Below are 18,344 nucleotides of genomic sequence, written 5' to 3'. Positions count from 1 at the left end.
GGGCTGCAAAAGAAAAGTAAAAAGTATATTCATTACCCTTACCAAGCATCATGTTAAGTGATGTTAATAGTCAATAGATGGGTAGTTAAGGCATCCAAAGGAATGTAATCAACTGTGTGTGCAAACACCATGTCTAGAGTGATCCCTGCAGATAAAGAATGAAACTGAGGAAAGCAAAATGAAAATGTGAAGTGTGAAGGACTGATTCAATTACAACAATAAAAAAGTCTCCAAGTTAAAGGCAAAAAGTAAAGCATTTTTGCAAAAGAAGTTGCTCTAGCCTAATGTCACGTACTCTTAAGATACAAACAATAAAATTTTCCATCTCCTGTCCAATGCACTTCTTATTCAGAATTAATGATAGCCTAATTGAAATGTTCATTATATTTCAGGTATTTTTATAAATATTTTAAGTATCAGCAAAATTACTTCTCATCCAAAAAAAATGTGTAATTCCTCTCACAGGGAAATAAGACAGAAAAAATGACTTCCTCATGTCAACATACCTAGTATGTGGTATATTAACATGTCTAGTACAGTGCACTGCATTGGAATACAGAAAACCTGACTCAATTGAATGTTTTCACAATACTCCTTACTGACTCCACTGTTCTTCTAGAGATCTGTCTCTATATATAAATACAGGAATGCAAATATTTTGACATTTAAATCATAACATCTAGGTAAAATATAATAACATTATAAATGATTATTTTCATAATTCATTCTACATAAATAATACTATTCATTGCAGATGTTATAACTAGTTATCTCTTTAACTCACATATGTTCTTTTGATCTTTTGCCATTGTGGCAGGCGGGAATTCTACCACTGAACCATTAATGCTTATAATCTTTTGCGTTTGCGAATAATGAAATGGGGAACTTTTCTTGTATATTTTTGTGTCCTTGCATGTTTATGGTGTACTTCAAAATATTTCTAAAGAAATAAAATTAAAAATAGGTTATTTATGGCAAAAATCTTTGACGTAGAGGTGAAAGGTTAGCTTAACCACTAAGACATTATTTCAGGAACCCCATGTCCTAAAGCAGTGTAGCTGGATTCAATGGCTATCTCCAGTCCCAGATTCCAGCTTCTGGTGGTGTAGATCCCCATGGTTGCATTTCCTCAACCCACATGGGAGATTTTGCTTGAGTTCCTGACACCTAGCTTTACAGCTCTCACAATCCTGGCTGATTTGGATACCTGGAGAGAGAGCAAGGAAAGAAGAGTTCTCTTTCTCTCCCTCTATTTCTCCTCCTCTCCATCTGCCATTCCTTAGCTCCCTTCTCTGCCTCCATCCTTCTGTACTTTTTAGGTTTTGAAATATTGTATATACAATATATATTTTAAATATGTATAATATATTGTATATAATATATGTTCATATATAATATATTCATAATATGGTGTGTTATACTGTAGTAATATAATAATATTTATAATAGTATAAAATATACGATGTATAATATATTTTAATATATTTATATGTATGTTTATATATATTTAATATATACATTAAATATATAACTATCTTTAGCTCCATTTTCCCTGAGTATTTGGAGTACCTTTTGATGGGACAAGGATATAACAGTCAGCATTGTGACCTTCAAGTCCTGCGCAAAAACTTTCCTCCTATGTTCCAAAGGACCAGTCCAACTGGTCCACTTCATCCAAGTTAGCTTGCCAAGAGTGTATGGTTTACCGAGGTCAAAAAAGCTGACACAAAGCCATCATAGGCCCACCCAATCCTCTATTTTCTTGGAATTCCCCATTCCTAAGAATTCCACAAAGCTCCAAACTATAAAAGCAAACAAACACACAAAAATCTAGACTGCTGAAGTATAGGGCCTTTACAACGTGGTCACTCCATATACAAGCAGACAGACAGTCATCCCCTTTGAGTTTTTAAATCTCTAATAGATTTTATTTTGGCTGTAAATTTGCTCCCCCTTTTGTCTCTATTTTTGGAGCTCTTTCTCAAAATTTGGTGCCCCATTGCTGTGCCTTTTTTCTCATACCTTCACATAAGTTTTAAAAGTAGAATAGAGCATTAAGTCATGTTGAATACATCAAAAACTGAATTTCACACACACACACACACTACGAAGATTGCCAGATGATGAGTTCAGTGTGGAGAAATCTTTGCATCTGTGCTATATTTTTGTGCATCATGATTCAATATAGCTTCAAAAAAAACTGTGGAAAAAAATAAAAGAACTGTAAAACAGGGTGACCGGTTAAACTGTCTCATGTTGAAGCTTGCGGCTGATTGTGACATTAATGAGCTCGTATAAGCAGCAATTCAATATGGGATATCCTAAGAAATGAGGAAGGAGCTTTTGTATTGTGGATGTTTCTGGCTTAGGGTATTTCTCAAAGCTGTCATTCAGCATCAATGACAGAGCTGAGTAAATGAGAGCTTCATTCTTAGCTGAATAATCTCTCCTAGAAACCAGTCCTTATATTCTCAGATCATCTTGCTTATTGTTAGTTCTAACAGATACTATTCTCTATCAAGCTCATTGCTTTCATATATTCCTAGATTAATGAATCAGGTTAACTTTTCCACATTAAGGAACATAAAGGCAAATTCAAGGGCTTTCAGTTAGTATTCTGTAAAATTTTAAACCTCAAGTGAAGAAATAGTGTGTGGGCTCTACCACCTAGTTAAAGTGCAAATTCAGGAATACAAACAGTTATGTAGGTTTATTCCGAGTTGTTCTGGCTCATTTGCATTTTTACCTTGCACTTTTTGTGATAACCCTAACTCAAAAGATAATGCAATTGTAGAACTATAGATGTTAAAATTAAAGTGAGACCACATATTTTATTATAAATCCAGCAAGATAGGGAAAATCATAAGTACATATGACAAGGTGTTTTCACCATACACCTGGCTTTCTTTCAATCAGTGAAATTTGAATTTTAATGCTGGGCGACCCAGTGACTAAAAGTGTCATACTACAGTAATTTTATAACCTGTGCATACTTTAAAATTTACACAGACAAAAGGTTGAAAGATGTATCATATATTCAATGGTTGATTCCCCAAATGGCTATGAGAACCAGATCTTAGTCAGGCCAAATTATAGGTAACCTCCCAACCTTTCACTCAAAAGTGCCATCACCGAGTCTGTATAATTTGGATAGCATACCTGTTGCCTATCAATTTACCTTCCTCTATAGACAATTGCTCCATTAATTATCTCTGGAGTTTTCTGTGAGTTAGACTTGCCCTTAGTTCCTCCTAGCCTCACTGGTTACAGTGATTGCCTTTAGCTTGTGTAAGGATCCTATACAGCATCTTTTTTTTTTTCTGCTTTTGAAATCCTATTACCACATTCTCATTTCTGTGTGCTCTTGATTATGTTATTGATTATGTGCCATGAGAATTCTGCCACCAATTTTTTGGCAATTATGAACTATCACATTCTCCAAGATAGCAGTGGATGATCTTAGAAGTGTGAGAGATGTGACATGATGTCCAGAATTTCTATCGTTTGCTTTCTGATATTTTGCCTTTTGTAAATATGCCACCTATGAAATCTCCAATTATATTAAAATCCAGCCTACATGTTTCACATTTGAAAACTGTTGTAAGTGGTTATGATGTCACTATGAACAATATTTATGAACTTAAATTAAGCTAGTTAAGAAACAACAAATAAAAGCAAAGTAAAAATTATAAACCCAAATGTAGGAATTAAAGTAATTATTTTGTCTCAAATTTAGTTTTACCTTTGATTATTATTGTGATCTCTGTCTTCCTCTATTTTCCAATCATCTTCTTATAGGCTTGTTCTGTATTTTAACAGTTTGTTGTAGAACTAATATTTCCCCAGCTATGTCAGCTTCAGATTTATATTTAATTGACTGAAAGTTCCTCAGCAATTATTTGAACAAGCATCTTAACTCATATCATGATTGTCCACAGTTCATCCTCCAACAGCTTCAACAGTGTGGCCAAATAATATGTATATACCAAAACACCACATTGTACTCCATAAATATATATAATTGTGATTTGGCCATTAAAAGAGAAAACAATCTCAAGAAAATTATAATTTCTGAGCCCTTGTAGAAGTGAAAAATATTTACTTATTGAACCTATACTTAAATATCATCATCATTAGTTATTAGTATCTTTTTTTAAGATTTATTTTTATTACTTTTTTATTGGAAAGGCGGATATACAGAGAGGAGAGACAGAGAGGAAGATCTTCCGTCCGATGATTCACTCCCCAAGTGAGCCGCAACGGCCAATGCTATGCCAATCCGAAGCCAGGAGACTCTTCCAGGTCTCCCACACGGGTGCAGGGTCCCAAAGCTTTGGGCTGTCCTCGACTGCTTTCCCGGGCCACAGGCAGGGAGCTGGAAGGGAAGCGGGGCTGCCGGGATAGAACCGGTGCCCATATGGGATCCTGGGCGTTCAAGGCGAGGACCTTAACCACTTGCGCCACCGTTCCGGGCCCTAGTTATTAGTATCTTGCAGACAAGAACGTAGCAGCAGTAAAACTACATAGCTTTTGCTATATAGACTTGATTTGATCTTGTTTTCCATAAGTGATGATCCTGTTTTCCTTTTGTATGTATGAAATCCAGTAATTTTGCCAGGAAAATTGGTAATGAACTCATACTTAGTATGGTTGCTGTTGTTAATATATCTTAACTTATATTACTTTTAAATTCCTCAGTTGGAAACACAATTTTCTGTAATTTTTCTTATCTGACAGCTTTCCACTCGGTCCCAATTTTGCATTTAAATATCTTTTTTATGAATCCAACAATTTGCTTCCATTTATAAAATACAATTCTTTGGGACCTTTAAAGGTTTTTCTCAAGTCTATTTTCTTTATGCTGGATGTTTCGGTTTTATTAACTGTTGTCATTAATATTAATATTTACATAAAGTTTTCATTTTTAAAACAGATTTAATTTTACCTTCCTTTTTTTCCCTAAAATTTTGCCATTGTTTCCTCTCTCTCCTCAGCTATCCTTTCTATGGGTTGTTTTTGCTGCTTAAAGAATTTTTCACACAGAATTAATATGCAGTTTTTCTTTGCTTGAAATTTTCTGGTTTCTGAATTTAATCTGCTTAAGCAAGATAATACTAATATGTCTTGTATGTTTATTTACTGCTTTATAAATGCATACTCCCATAAACACAGCAGCTGATTTTATGCTGAATTTTTGTAAGTCTTCTTCACCTTTACATAAGATGAAGTTTTAATAACCTGAGTGTTTAAAGAGATGTGTGAATTAGGCAATGCTATTGTCCAAGGGAATTGGATAGATTCTCATCACTCAGAAAAAAATGATTTATTTTTGCATGCCTGGGCATGTGCACATATGGATGCCTACATGTATAGATGTGAGAGAGAAAATGGAAATGAAAAACAAGAGGACAAATTGATTATTCTCTCACCATTAATAATAGTCATTTCAGGATTTTATTACCCATTCATCAGTATTCTGGTTGGTTTAACTGGATCTGGAATTTTAACTTTTGCCAGTGCCTTCAAACTATCGTGTGCCTTCTTTAGTGGAAAAGTGTCCCAGCTTTCCATTGCAAGTTAGGGTTTTTCATTAACTTTCTGTTTTGGAAAACTCTACGTGGCACCAATTCTGTTCGATTCTTCTAGCTGCAAGCATTTTTCCCCTTTATGTTGGGTCTTCTTTTGTTGTGTGTATCATTCCTCTCATCTTCTTTGCCTCCTTGTCTGGAATTAAAGATAGCTTTTTGAAGATGAAATTTCAGTGCCTGTTCCATTGCTGTCTTAAATTTACAGGGAGAGATTGGTGACTTTATTCCATAATTTATAAGAATTTAGCTCTTTATTTGATTTATTTTTCCTCCTCTTAATTGAGTTATGGTTAAGGATTTTTTTTTAAGCTGAGTATCATTTGGATCCTGGATTCACTAATGAAGTGTCAGGGAGGGTCACATCAGGAAGTAGGAATCTGGCTCTAAAAGTTTTCCACTAAATCTGGAAGAAACAAATGATTTCTGAGTAACATTAAATAAAAAATCCTGCTTTTCTGTCCTTTTCTCATCTGTTACCTTTCTATCTTTGCATACTCTATACTCTACATTAAAATTAAAAATAATAATGTGAGAATTATCTAATATGTTCTTTAAAAACTTGTTTCATTTTTTTAAATCTCAGTGAGGGAATGAGACAATGGGTCACTTGGCTAATCCTGTGCCCACAAGCACCAGCATCTCATAACTGAACTGTTTTTTGTCCTGGCTGTTCCACTTCCTGTTCAGCTCCCTGCTTACCTTCTGTAAATGTTGAAATTATTTCATAGCATAACCTTAAATTCAGGTTGAAGATCTCACCTAAGTATGTTTTTCTATCCATGAATAATCAGTTTTTAAATTTGTGTAAAAGCAGATTCAAAATATGTAAGACTGTAGGTTTCAATGTTAATTATTGGTAGTTCCTTTGTTCCCAAGAACTTTGCTTTCTACAAAATATCCATCCATCTCTGCATGACTTATACTTGGCATCCTCAGTGGTAATGCCATATGGCCAGATGCCTTCCTGTGGATTTGATCCTTGTAATGGCACCACATGAAACCTTGAGCCACCTGTTATTTGAAAAGACAAAAGAAACTTTATACACAAGTGCTAAGTTATCAAGCATTGTCAGTTATTGGCAGGCAAATCTTTAAATTACCCAAATGAAATTATTAATTCATAAGAGAATAAAATTTTAAAACCACATTATTTATGAACCTCCCAGAATACCTATGGTTATGATTTGGTAGTGATTTTGATTTTACAAATTTTAATAGTATTCAAGCTTTCTCCTCTGCAACTCTCCAAAACCTGTTCATTGATTGCCATGGTATATTTATATTTACTAAAATTATTTTAAACTGAACATTTATTACCTTTTATAGTGAACATATACTAGTGAATAATATATTTGACAGTGTTAAAATATAGTTTTATTTGGCATACAAATGAAAAGTATTTTAAAATTAAAGAATATTTACCGTTGGGACATGTATTATTTTTAGACTTACACAAAACATTGAGTCTAAGATCCATTTTGTTTTTCAAAAGATAGCATCTGGAAATACCACATATATTTAGCCATTGTAGTTGTCAGGCACTACATCTGTGTGTCAGTAATCATTTTAATAATCCGTGACCCTCAAATCTCCAAATGAAATATTTCAGGAATTGTCAATATTTATTGCACTCATGCTATTATGACATGCTGGTAATCCTTCCCCATCCAGAAGTTAAAGCCTTAATAGTAGAGACAAACCAGATAAAGGCTGTAGTGCAGAGTAGTTGACGTGAAAGCTATAGGAATCAAATTTTTACAGCAAGGTGGAATCACATGCATGGATTTGATCAATATGCCAGATTTCAGATGCTGTTGTTATTTTGAAAATGCTCATTTTCAGTAAAGGACTTCAGGAGATAATGAAAGAAATCATTATTCTGGATTCGTTGTGCACCTGCAGTGTATCCTAAAGTAATAATACTGGAAAGGTAAACTAAACCAGGACCGCCAAAGATGATAATAGATATAACCATAAAAATAAATAGTACTTTGATCCAAAGAAAATCTTAAAATTTAAACTTTTTATTCATTCATAAAGCATATAACAATTCCACTATTTTGATTTCATATTGAGAAAGTACACATTACTCTATTTGTTAAGCTTGTCTTATGCTTATGTCTTCTGTCATATTTTACAAGAAAATTCTGAAATTACATGGTAGCAGTCATTCCATGCGTACTACAAATTACATAGTTGTAAAATCTGACCTGTTAGATAAATTTAGTATGGTTGAACTAACACATAACTCACTAGTTGATTATGTCTAAAACTTCCTCATCCCTTGTTCATTTCATTGTTCCTCAGGGATCCTAAAGTTACTTAAAATTGAGCTTCAGATGTTGATAAAACTCATTCATTGAACTTCCACCTCAAGTGGTGTCCTCTAATATTGAAATTTCTGGAAATTTCAGATTATAAATGGACTCATTCTTTGCTCCTCTCTTTCTTCCTTTGTCCAACTCTCCTCTCATTTTCTAAGATTTCTTTTTATCATGAAAGGAGTCAAATAGTTAAAGCATTGCAGTATTCTTATAATGTTACCTTAAACATCTTATCTGGTTTTTTTTTTAAATTTTTTTTAACTTTGACAATCTTTACATAGTTAATTGGGGTAGAAAGGTTCAAGGGCTACAGGAAAGTGGATAAGACTAGTATTTTTCCATATTGTTTCCTTCATGTTTAAAGGGGGGTATTAAGGGAGAAGGCCCACCCAATTTCCCACGCTCCCCAGTTCCTGGATGTAGGGCATGCTCTGAGGTTCTTGCTCAAGTGGTTTTGATATTGCCACAGTTATGAATCGCTGCCAATTTTGCCACTCGAAGCACTATGAGGTCTTTGAAAAATGTACTGATTGACTTAATCCATCATAGCTGAGATGGTTGATTGACCTGTTCTGTCTTCTCTCTTTTCTTGGTTAGGGTTCTGAGTCCAGCATTTAGATTAGGAAGATCTCCAAAGAAACTTCTTGTATGTGCTAGCAAGTACAGGGCCTGGCACCGTCCATCGCCCTGATCAGCTGGTGGTTGTAATTGCTGGGTTAGTTCTGTTTTCACTCCCGACTTCCACTGGAACCAATGGGTGTTGCAGTCCAGCCTGGTTCTGCCCAGCACATACTTGGCCCTCACCTAAACCAGTGGGAGCTGCAGCCTGGTTGGAGCGACCCACAATAACCCCCACCAGGCCCGCCCCCTACCCTGGTTTGCTAGTATGGGTAGCAGTAATCGAGTCTGTCCCACACCACCTTCCACCCCAGCCCCTGGTTTTGTGCCCTCCCGTGGAAGTGGTAACCCAAGAGGGATGAGCCCACTATTTCCCTCCCAGGCCTCTCCCACTCCCAGATTCCAGTGATGCTGTGGCTAGGCCCAAACAACCCTCGCCCACTCTAATTTTGTTTGCACCAGTAGGAATAATCAGCCCAGCCCGGCTTTTTCCTGATCTGGTCCGCATGAGGCACACAGGTGTGGTAGCCCTGCCTAGTCTGGTCTGCCCGCATCCCAGCCTATGCTCTCCTGCGGGAGTAGCTGTCCAGCAAAAGAACCCTCCCTTATTCCCCTGCCAGCTCCACCCCCTCCATTCCTGGTTCTCACGTGTGCTGGTTGGGTGCTGTGGTCACTTCTGGCACAGGCAACCTCACCTTGGCATTCCGTATTGTGCACTAGTCTTTGTTGTGCCCGAACCCGGCTCGACCCACACTGTTCTGGTGCTTGGATTTACCAGTGGATGACATAGACAGATTCGGCCTGGTCTTCCCCCAACCCCTGCCAATTGTATGCCAGTGGTTAACTTTCCATGGCCTGTTCTGGGCTGTTTCCTGTCATGTTTCTTGCACTTACCTACTGGGTCTGTGTCCTGCTAGAGGAGTTGCCCAAGCTCCTCCACCAGAACCTCTCCCAATGCCAGGTTTCACACTTACCAGTGCGTCCATGAGCCTGCCCTACTCAGTTTACCTCCTGTCCTAGCAGGAACTGTGGCTTTTCCTGACTGGCCTTCAAGCCAAACTGTCCTTGCTGTTGGATGTTTCAGCCCAGCCAAGGCTCATCCATACCCACATATGGCTCACACATGGCTCAGCAGGGGTTGAGACCTTGCCTAGTCCATCACACTCCCTGGTGCCCTGGTCCTCCAGGACACCAGGGGGTGTTAGGGTCTGGCCCGGTTTGGTGCATCCAATCTCAGTCCACACTTGTGCCAAGGGAGACTACAACTGTTTCCAGATCAGAATGCAGCCCCCATTCCAGGTCACACGCCCCTTGGTGGGAATCTCAACCCAGTTAAGGTTGTCCCCTTAGCTCCCCAACTGGGCCTGTTGCCAGCCATAAATCACTCACATGCCAGTGGTTGCTCTGACTCAGCTTGGCACAGCCCCTCACCTTTCCCGACCTCTGCCTTAGACACTGTGGCTTAGCGTCCCTGGCTCATGTGGACCAGTAGGTACAAGAGCTTAGCTCAGCATGACCTGTGCTCTCTCCTGGTTTCTAGTTTTGCTTGGGGGCTAAGGTTTGCTCAGTTCTGCCTGATCTACTCTATTTCATCACCAGATGACACATTAGCCAGCTGTTGGAGCTACTTTTGCAGGACAAGCCCCAAGCCATAGCTTCTGCATGGACTGGTATTTGGTGGTCAGCATTGTTCAGTGATTACAAGTTTTACAAAGGAAGAGTTATTGCCAGTGGGAATCTTTACAAATGGTTCAGGTCCTAGCAGCACAATGGGTTCAACCTGGAGCTAATTAAGCAGAGACTCAAAGAACCAAAACCCCAGAGCTCCCCGGCCAGGTGGCCAGCAGGCGGAGCCTGGCACCAAATGGCACACTGGCCGCCGGGAACAGCTCACCAAGTGCACATGGTGGCTGTCGTCTGGGATCCAGGCATGAGCATGAGACGCCCCATCCTAAGACGAACCAGCAGCTGCCAGGAGGCTGCTGGAAGTATAAATTCCCAGGCCCAAGGTCACGCCCCTCCCAAATCCCATTCAAAGCCCAATGAAGGCAGTGGGTGGGTCCTGTACCTGCCCAGTCATGAAGACCTTCCCTCTAGGTGTACTCACCCCAACGGGAGCAGCCCCCGGAGCCCAGGCAGGCCCGGGAACAGCCCACCACGTGCACATGGTGGCTGTCGTCTGGGATCCAGGCATGAGACGCCCCATCCTGAGACCCACCAGCCAAACATCTTCTCTGAACAGAAATCAAATCGTGTCAGTTTCATTTTATACATGTTTATATATTTTATATTAATTGTCATATATCAGAGAAAATGTTGTATTTGTCTTTTGGGGAGAGTTTTATAGCTCTTATCTGTATTCCTGTGACACACTGCATGTGGAGGGAATTTTTACATCTATAAAATATATATACTGGAAAGTAATAAAAAGAAATAAAAACAAAAACAAAAAACTAAGAGCAAACATTGCCAGTGGCCTAGACTAATTAATAAATAGATATATTGATAAACAGAATGAAAGAAAGAGAAAGAGGAGAGAGAGTGAGAGAGAGAGAAGAGAGAGGGAGGGAGGGAGGGAGGGAGGAAGGAAGGAAGGAAGGAAGGAAGAAAGAAAGAAAGAAAGAAAGAAAGAAAGAAAGAAAGAAAGAAAGAAAGAAAGAAAGAAAGAAAGAAAGAAAGAAAGAAAAGAAAGAAAGTGAAAAAAAAGAAAAAGAAGAAAAGAAAAAAGAAAAGAAACATTATGGTTAGTTGTAACTTATGCCTATGCTTATGAAGTAAATTGTATGTTTGTATGTTAGTGCAAAAGCTAGAAGAATAAGCAAAGAATGAAATGAGGGGATTAAAAAAGGAATGGAGAAGAGCATAGTTATCTTTTTAGAATTGCATCTTTAAAATACCTAAAATATGCCATTTATATTAATAAAAAACAAGACAATTACCTAAACACAAAAAAATTTAACAGTAAAAAAATTAGACGTTGAATATTACAACATGGTTACATTCTCTTAAATGTTAAAATAGGAAGTTTGGTGAAGGAAATTCACAAGTCTGTTGAAAATTGGGTCACTTGTCCATGCAAGAAACCCAAAGAAAAATGGACGGTATGAACTTACAGATAGGATGGCTTTGTTGCTTAACACCTTATGGTAACAAATATTGTTCTGTGTGACTCAAAAATAGAAATCCTGTTGTTTAAAATTGTTTTCATCTATATTATATGATGGGGTATTCCAAAAGTTCATGAATGAGCAAGTACTCTAACATTAGGTATTAAGCCGTTGCCTATAGTGTCAGCATTGGATATGGGTTCTGTTTTGCCTCATATCTGCTCCACTTCTGATTCAACTCCCTGCAAATATGTTGGAGAAAAGAGTGGAGGATGGCCCAGCTGCTGAGGCCCTGCACCCACAATGGAGATCTGGAGGAGTCTCCTGGTTCCTGCTTTGGGCATAGCCCAAGCTGGTGTTTGCAGCAGTTTGTGGGGTGAACCAGCAAATGAGGATCTCTTTGTCTCCTTTTAATCCCTCTGTGTCTCCCTCTGCCTCTTTCATCTCCCTTTGTCTTTCAAATAAAAAACTTTTTAAAAAGTTTTTAGAAATTCAAATTGTGAAACAATTAGACACCAATTTCAAGCTAGTCTTGCACCAAAGTAAACATAATTTTATTCTCATTTTACACAATTTTTTACTTGTCCACATGTGATCCTGAAAGATTCTCAGTAAAATATTTGGAAAAATAATTAAAAGTTAAATCTGAAAGAATTGATTTAGAAATAAAGATAAATCATATTTTTCATTAATATTGTAACTAGCAAAACTGAAAGAAATTATGCTATTCATACTCAGAACTTAGTTTTACAAAAAAACTGTGTATTTTCATAACATTTTAAGGAATATAAAATTCAATAAAGGATTTTATGAAAATAATTCTTCTGACACTTCTATGCTTTATTTCATGATTCATATCTTGCTGAATAGTATAGCTACAATGCAAGTAGAACGCTGTGTCACCCATGTTTTTTCTTTGAAATCAACCATGGTTTATAATTGACCTTGATTCAACAAGTAAAAGGAGATTCCTTGCATTTTCTCTTTATATATAAATAGAACATATTATATGTTGAAAACACTTTGCCATGCCCTGACTGTAAGAAGTCTCCTGACTTGATGAGAACTAGTCTTGTTGGACGGAATGTAATTGACCAAAATGACATTTGACAACCGTGATAAATACTGAATGTTTTTAAGTGTGCACTGAGATAGTCTGTTAGACAATTTATTAACTCTGTTATTGATAATAAAATAATCGTGTTATTCCAGGGAGTAATTGTAGTGAAATGTAAAGTGCAGTTTGAAGAAGTATTCAGTTTTCTTAAACTCTCATTGTAGCTGTGACTGTACTTCTGGATGGACTGGAAAAAATTGCAGTGAAGAAATAAATGAATGTGATTCTGACCCATGCATGAATGGAGGTCTGTGTCATGAATCTGCCATCCCTGGACAATTTATCTGTCTGTGCCCACCCTTTTATATGGGACAGTTTTGCCATCAGCACTACAGCCACTGTGATCTACTCAATGATCCTTGCAGAAATAACTCAACGTGCTTGAGTTTCGTAGATGGAAATCATTATTGTATTTGCAAAGAAGGTAAGAATTTATGTTTGTTTAAATATTTTAACTTAATTTGTGAATTTATTCACTGATTTGCTGTCCCTATGTGATGATTGTCTGTAAGAATGAATAAAAAAATACTCTCCATACACTGAAGGATGATAGAATATCTGTCTCCAAATTCAGTTGTAAGTATATATTAAAAATATGTGTAAAGGTGTAACCCCTACAGAATCAGACAGAATTGGGTAGAAATGAGAAATTGTAAAACTTTGCAGCTCTTTGCTCACACTCTGTTGATTGGTTGATTGGTTTCCTTTCACAAATCATATTTTCATTTTTTTTAGTTAATCATTCCTAAAAATAGTGTTCCTGTTGTGGTCCTGTGCATTGCAGTTGGTGATGCGCATAGGAATAATCTTGGATAATGAAATATTTACTTGTTACTTCTGATCTGGAGCTATTCAGAAATACCACTTCTTTCTAGAATTGCTCTGCTCTAATCTGTGACTTTGGTGGTTACTTTGTTCCAAAAAACAAAGCTCATATGAAAGCCAATGGATTGACTTAGAGACATAATTGCAACCTCAGAAGCTAGTTCCTCCTGGTACAGGTATACCTCTGGCTTTTAGGCCCTACTAAACAAAGATATTTCACTTGTCATCATCAGTATTGTTTGACCAAGATTTCTGATTGAGAGTCTGATTCACACATAGGTAATGTAGACACATGTCTACTATTCATGAATTATTTGCAACTCAGAAACTGTTGCCATTTTCAAAAGAAATGCCTCTGCCATAAAACTAGTACATGGAAGTTGCAGTAAAACTGGATGTTCTATTTAGTGTTCAAAAAGTGCTATTTTACATAGGTATGTATTGATTGAAAGGCAAAGTCCCATTGAAGGAAGAGAGATAGAGAAAAACAGGAAGAGAGGCTGAGAGAGATCTTCCATCTGATGGTCCATTCCCCAATAGTCTGAGGGCCAGAGATGGGCCAGTCCGAATCCCATCTGAGTTTCCCACAAAGATGCAGCAACTCAAGTATTTGGGCCATTGTTCAGTGCTTCTTAAGGCACATTTATATGGAGCTGGATTGGAAGAGAGCAGGCAAGATTTGAACTAGCATCAATATAGGATTCCTACATTGCAGGAAGCAGTTATATGGGGTATACCAGACAGATAATCCAAATGTACTTTCTAAATAGTCATTTATTGGTATATGCCTTTTTGCATCATTAGTCCCTATAGCAGTGCTTTAAAGTTAAAAGCAGCACCTTTTTACCTTCTGATTACCCTTCTGATCAAAATAATACCAGAATGGATTATACTGGTTGGGAATCTGATTTGACACCATTTCCATTTGTTTTCCAAACCTTCTAAAATGTCCTTTGTGTATACAAAATATGTTTTAAGAATATTTGGGGGCCCAGCGCAATAGCATAGTGGTTAAAGTCATAGTCTTGAACACGCCAGGATCTCATATGGGCGCCAGTTCTAATCCTGGCAGCCCCACTTCCCATCTAGCTCCCTGCTTGTGGCCTGGGGAAGCAGTAAGGGATGGCCCAAAACCTTGGGACCCTGCACCCACGTGGGAGACCTGGAGAAAGGTCCTGGCTCCTGGTTTTGAATTGGCTCAGCTCCAGTTGTTGCAGCCGCTTGGAGAGTGAATCATGGTACGGAAGATCTTCCTCTTTGTCCTCCTCTCTGTATATCTGCCTTTCCAATAAAAATGAATAAATTAAAAAAAAATTTGGACATGCCCTTGAACTCATGCTTTAAAGAAACTTCAAAGATTTCAGAGGGATTAGAACTAAAATCTATCAGTAATTCAAAAGATGTATTTGTTTATTTGAAAGGTGGAGTGACAGAGAAAGAAATGGAAAGGCAGAGAAGAAAATTTCCATCCTCTGACTCACACTCTAAATGAATTCCTCAGCTTGCATAATTCAGGAGGAAGCCACGAGTCTAGAAATCTCCTTCAGGGTTGCCCGCTTGTGTGCAGGGCCTTTAGTTCTTAGGTCATATTCTACTGCTCTTCCAGTTCTGCTCGCTGGAATCTGAGTCAGAATTGGACCAGCTGGGATTCAAACTGGTACTTTCATATAGGTACCAGCTTCACAATCAGAAGCGTAATCCAGTGCATCCAACCCGTGGGCCCCCGCGCCTCAGTAAAGGGCCTGAAAGGTGTTCCTGGTTCTGAGCTTTGAATCATCGCAGCTCTGGCTGCTCTGGCCATTTTGACAGTGGAGTAACAGATGAATGACTCTTATCTCAGTTTTTCCTCCTCTCTCCATAAAATTTGCTTTTTCAACTAAAAAAGAAATCTTTAAAAAAACATTTGTAGAAACAAGTGGGTGTTTTCGTACTCCAACAGTATTAGCTTTGGCTACGTAGTGTACTTTTTGCATGCCTAAAAATGAATTTTATAGTCAAATTTCCTCCACAAATTGTGCTTTCTACACAATATATTAATGTAGTTACTGTTGTCTGGCTTTTCATAAAATATAAAATTTGTATTGTTAACTGATTCAGCATATATTGATTTATTATCATATCAATTCTTGAGATAGGTTCTGGATAAATCAGACATGGCAATGGCGTGACCTCTAGCAATTTGTTATTCAAGAAGAGATACAAGTTAACCATAAAAGTGCAGTGCAATAAGGGCTTTCCTAGTTATGAAACACACATACAAGGAGGATTTGTGCTTACAAGCTGCCTGCTTGCTTAGTGTGATGACGCTGGACTGTGTTCCACTTACTGCTTAAGAGGCTCTCCAGCAGGCTGAGCCTCAGTTGCTAAGAGCGATAACCTATGCCTGAAACCACTTTCTTTACTGTTTTATTTCTTACTTCTTTGCAATAATTCCTGGATTGTCTCTCAGATAAACTGCTTGTGTACAAGTTGTTATCACAGATTCTTCTTTTGGACAAACCCAATGTGAGAAACATTACAAATCACATCCCTCCAGCAACTGTGATTGATCCAAGCCTGGACATGTGACTGGAATACTGGCAGTCAGAGTCCTCTCTCGGAATCAATGCTGAGAGGAGAGGCTTTCTCCTTCTGCTAGTTTTTTACTTGGTGCCAGCAATCACTGTGTAACCTTTAGATAGAAAAAAATATATGTCTATATGTGATGTAATAGAAATATATTTGGGAAAGAATAAGTCCTGGCCATTCTGGCATCCCAGTTTGACTACCAATAAGTTCAAGTCCTTGCCTAAGTGAATGTTTTTGTTTGTTTGTTTGTATATGGAGAAAAACAGTAGTGGTTAACATTTAATGAAGGGTAAGAACTTATTAATGAGGAAAGGTTGAATTATTTGGGTCCAAATTTAAGCTTACAGAAAAAAATACTATAAAATCTACATGTGGATTCAATAGGTAAGAACACTAGCTAAAATACAAGCAAATGTTTGTGTTTATAGAATGCTAGTATGGTATCATAAGTGTATCCAATGAGATATCTAGCATATCATTTTGAAATTTATTTCTTATTGAAGCGTATCAGGGAGAAGGGAAGAAATGCATTGTTTTCCTGAATACTCTTATGAATAATTCTATATAATTCTTTTGCTTTCTGCTTTTAACAATAAATCAGCTTTTTTTTTTTTTAAAAAAAAGCCACTTTATCACATACCTTTAATTTACTGTAAAAGGATTAGCTTGTAAATATAGCCACTTGATCCACAAGTCTCCAAGGTGAAAGGAACAAATGTTTCTTTAAGTGATACTTTTAACTGAGCTAAAATCTGGCAAAGGTATCTTGTAAAGTGTTATACTGAGAGGCAGAGATTTGCATCACTTACATGTGCTATTGATTTACAATTAGAATCCTAGGCTTGATGCAATTGTAGAGGCAGAGGAGACAAGTAGTTGCATTTAAATGTGTCTATTTCTTCAATGCATACTTGTTCTATCATTATGGTAACGCCACTATACCTAAGATGCGTAATTACAAGCACCAAATTTATGTGTCACAAAATGTTTTATCACTAGGTAAATATTTTATCACTAGATAAATATCACTAGGTTATATAGTTTGATAAGTTAAATGCTGTTCCTTTTGACAATATAAACCTTGCTCCATGGCCTGGTGTGATGGCCTCGTGGCTAAATCCTCCCCTTGCAACCAACCAGATCCTATATCGATGTTATTCTTGCTTGTCCCATATGCTTTACTTCCCATTCAGCTCCCTGTTTGTGGCCTGGGGAAGCAGTAGAGGGATGGCCAAAAGCCTTGGGATCTGGCACACACATAAGAGACTCAGAGAGGGTTCTTGGCTCCTGGCTTCAGATTGGCTCAGCTCTAGCTATTGCAGCCACTTGGGGAGTGAGACCAGTGGATGGAAGATATTTCTGTCTCTTCTCTCTGTAAATCAGACTTGCCGATAAAAATAGATGAAATCTTAAAAAAAATCTTTCATTTAGTACATATTTTAGTTTCAAAGGCTGTAAAATTTGTGTTTAAAAAATATTTTGAAGAATATGTAAGATTTCAATATTGCTAAAAAGTTATAATTTTTATAAATTATAGCTTTTCTAAAAGTTAATTTAGAAATACAATTAAAATCCTCATTAGGACCTGTTGGAAATGCCCTGTATACTCATAGGGCATTGTTTTAAACATTGAATTTACAGGGTCTGGCATGGTAGCCTAGTGGCTAAAGTCCTTGCCTTAAACATGCCAGGATCTTATATGGGCAATGGTTGTAATCCCAGCAGCCCTGCTTCCCATCCAGCTCCCTGCGTGTGGTCTGGGAAAGCAGTCCAGGACTGCCCAAGGCTTTGGGATCCTGCACCAACGTGGAATACCCATAGGAGACTCCTGGCTTCAGATAGCTCAGTTGCTGCCTTTGTGGCCATTTGGAGAGTGAATCAGCGGATGGTAGATCTTCCCCTCTGTCTCTCCTCATCTCTGTATATCTAACTTTCCGGTAAAAATAAAAGGGGGAGGGGATAAATATTTTTAAAAATCTGAATATACAGTTGTTTTGTGATATTGATTAATTATTTCAGAAAATATGAGCAGTTATATAAAGTGATAATGAAATAAAGTAATAGATTTTTTAAAATTCTAATAGAGAGTTGAGTTTTTAAAAGCTAAATAGAGTTTAAATGAAATATACCATAATATACTTTTTAGTAATTTGAAAAATAATTCATTATTAATGCTAATGGTCTTTTTTAATAGATT

At 37.4% G+C, this 18,344-nt stretch overlaps 1 protein-coding gene across 1 annotated transcript in view; it reads left to right on the top strand.

Annotated features, from left to right (window-relative positions):
* The window catches only part of EYS (eyes shut homolog), a 1,254,974-nt gene that overhangs the window by 337,680 nt on the left and 898,950 nt on the right, over window positions 1-18,344 (top strand). The window contains 1 exon segment of the mRNA XM_040983150.1: window positions 12,919-13,178. Within this exon segment, the coding sequence (XP_040839084.1) occupies window positions 12,919-13,178 (260 nt within the window).

This window comes from Ochotona curzoniae, unplaced genomic scaffold, assembly GCF_017591425.1.
Source record: "Ochotona curzoniae isolate NIBS_2020 unplaced genomic scaffold, NIBS_Ocur_1.0 contig_3819, whole genome shotgun sequence".
NCBI classification, from domain to species: Eukaryota; Metazoa; Chordata; class Mammalia; order Lagomorpha; family Ochotonidae; genus Ochotona; species Ochotona curzoniae.
This window is presented reverse-complemented; position numbering and strand designations above follow the sequence as displayed.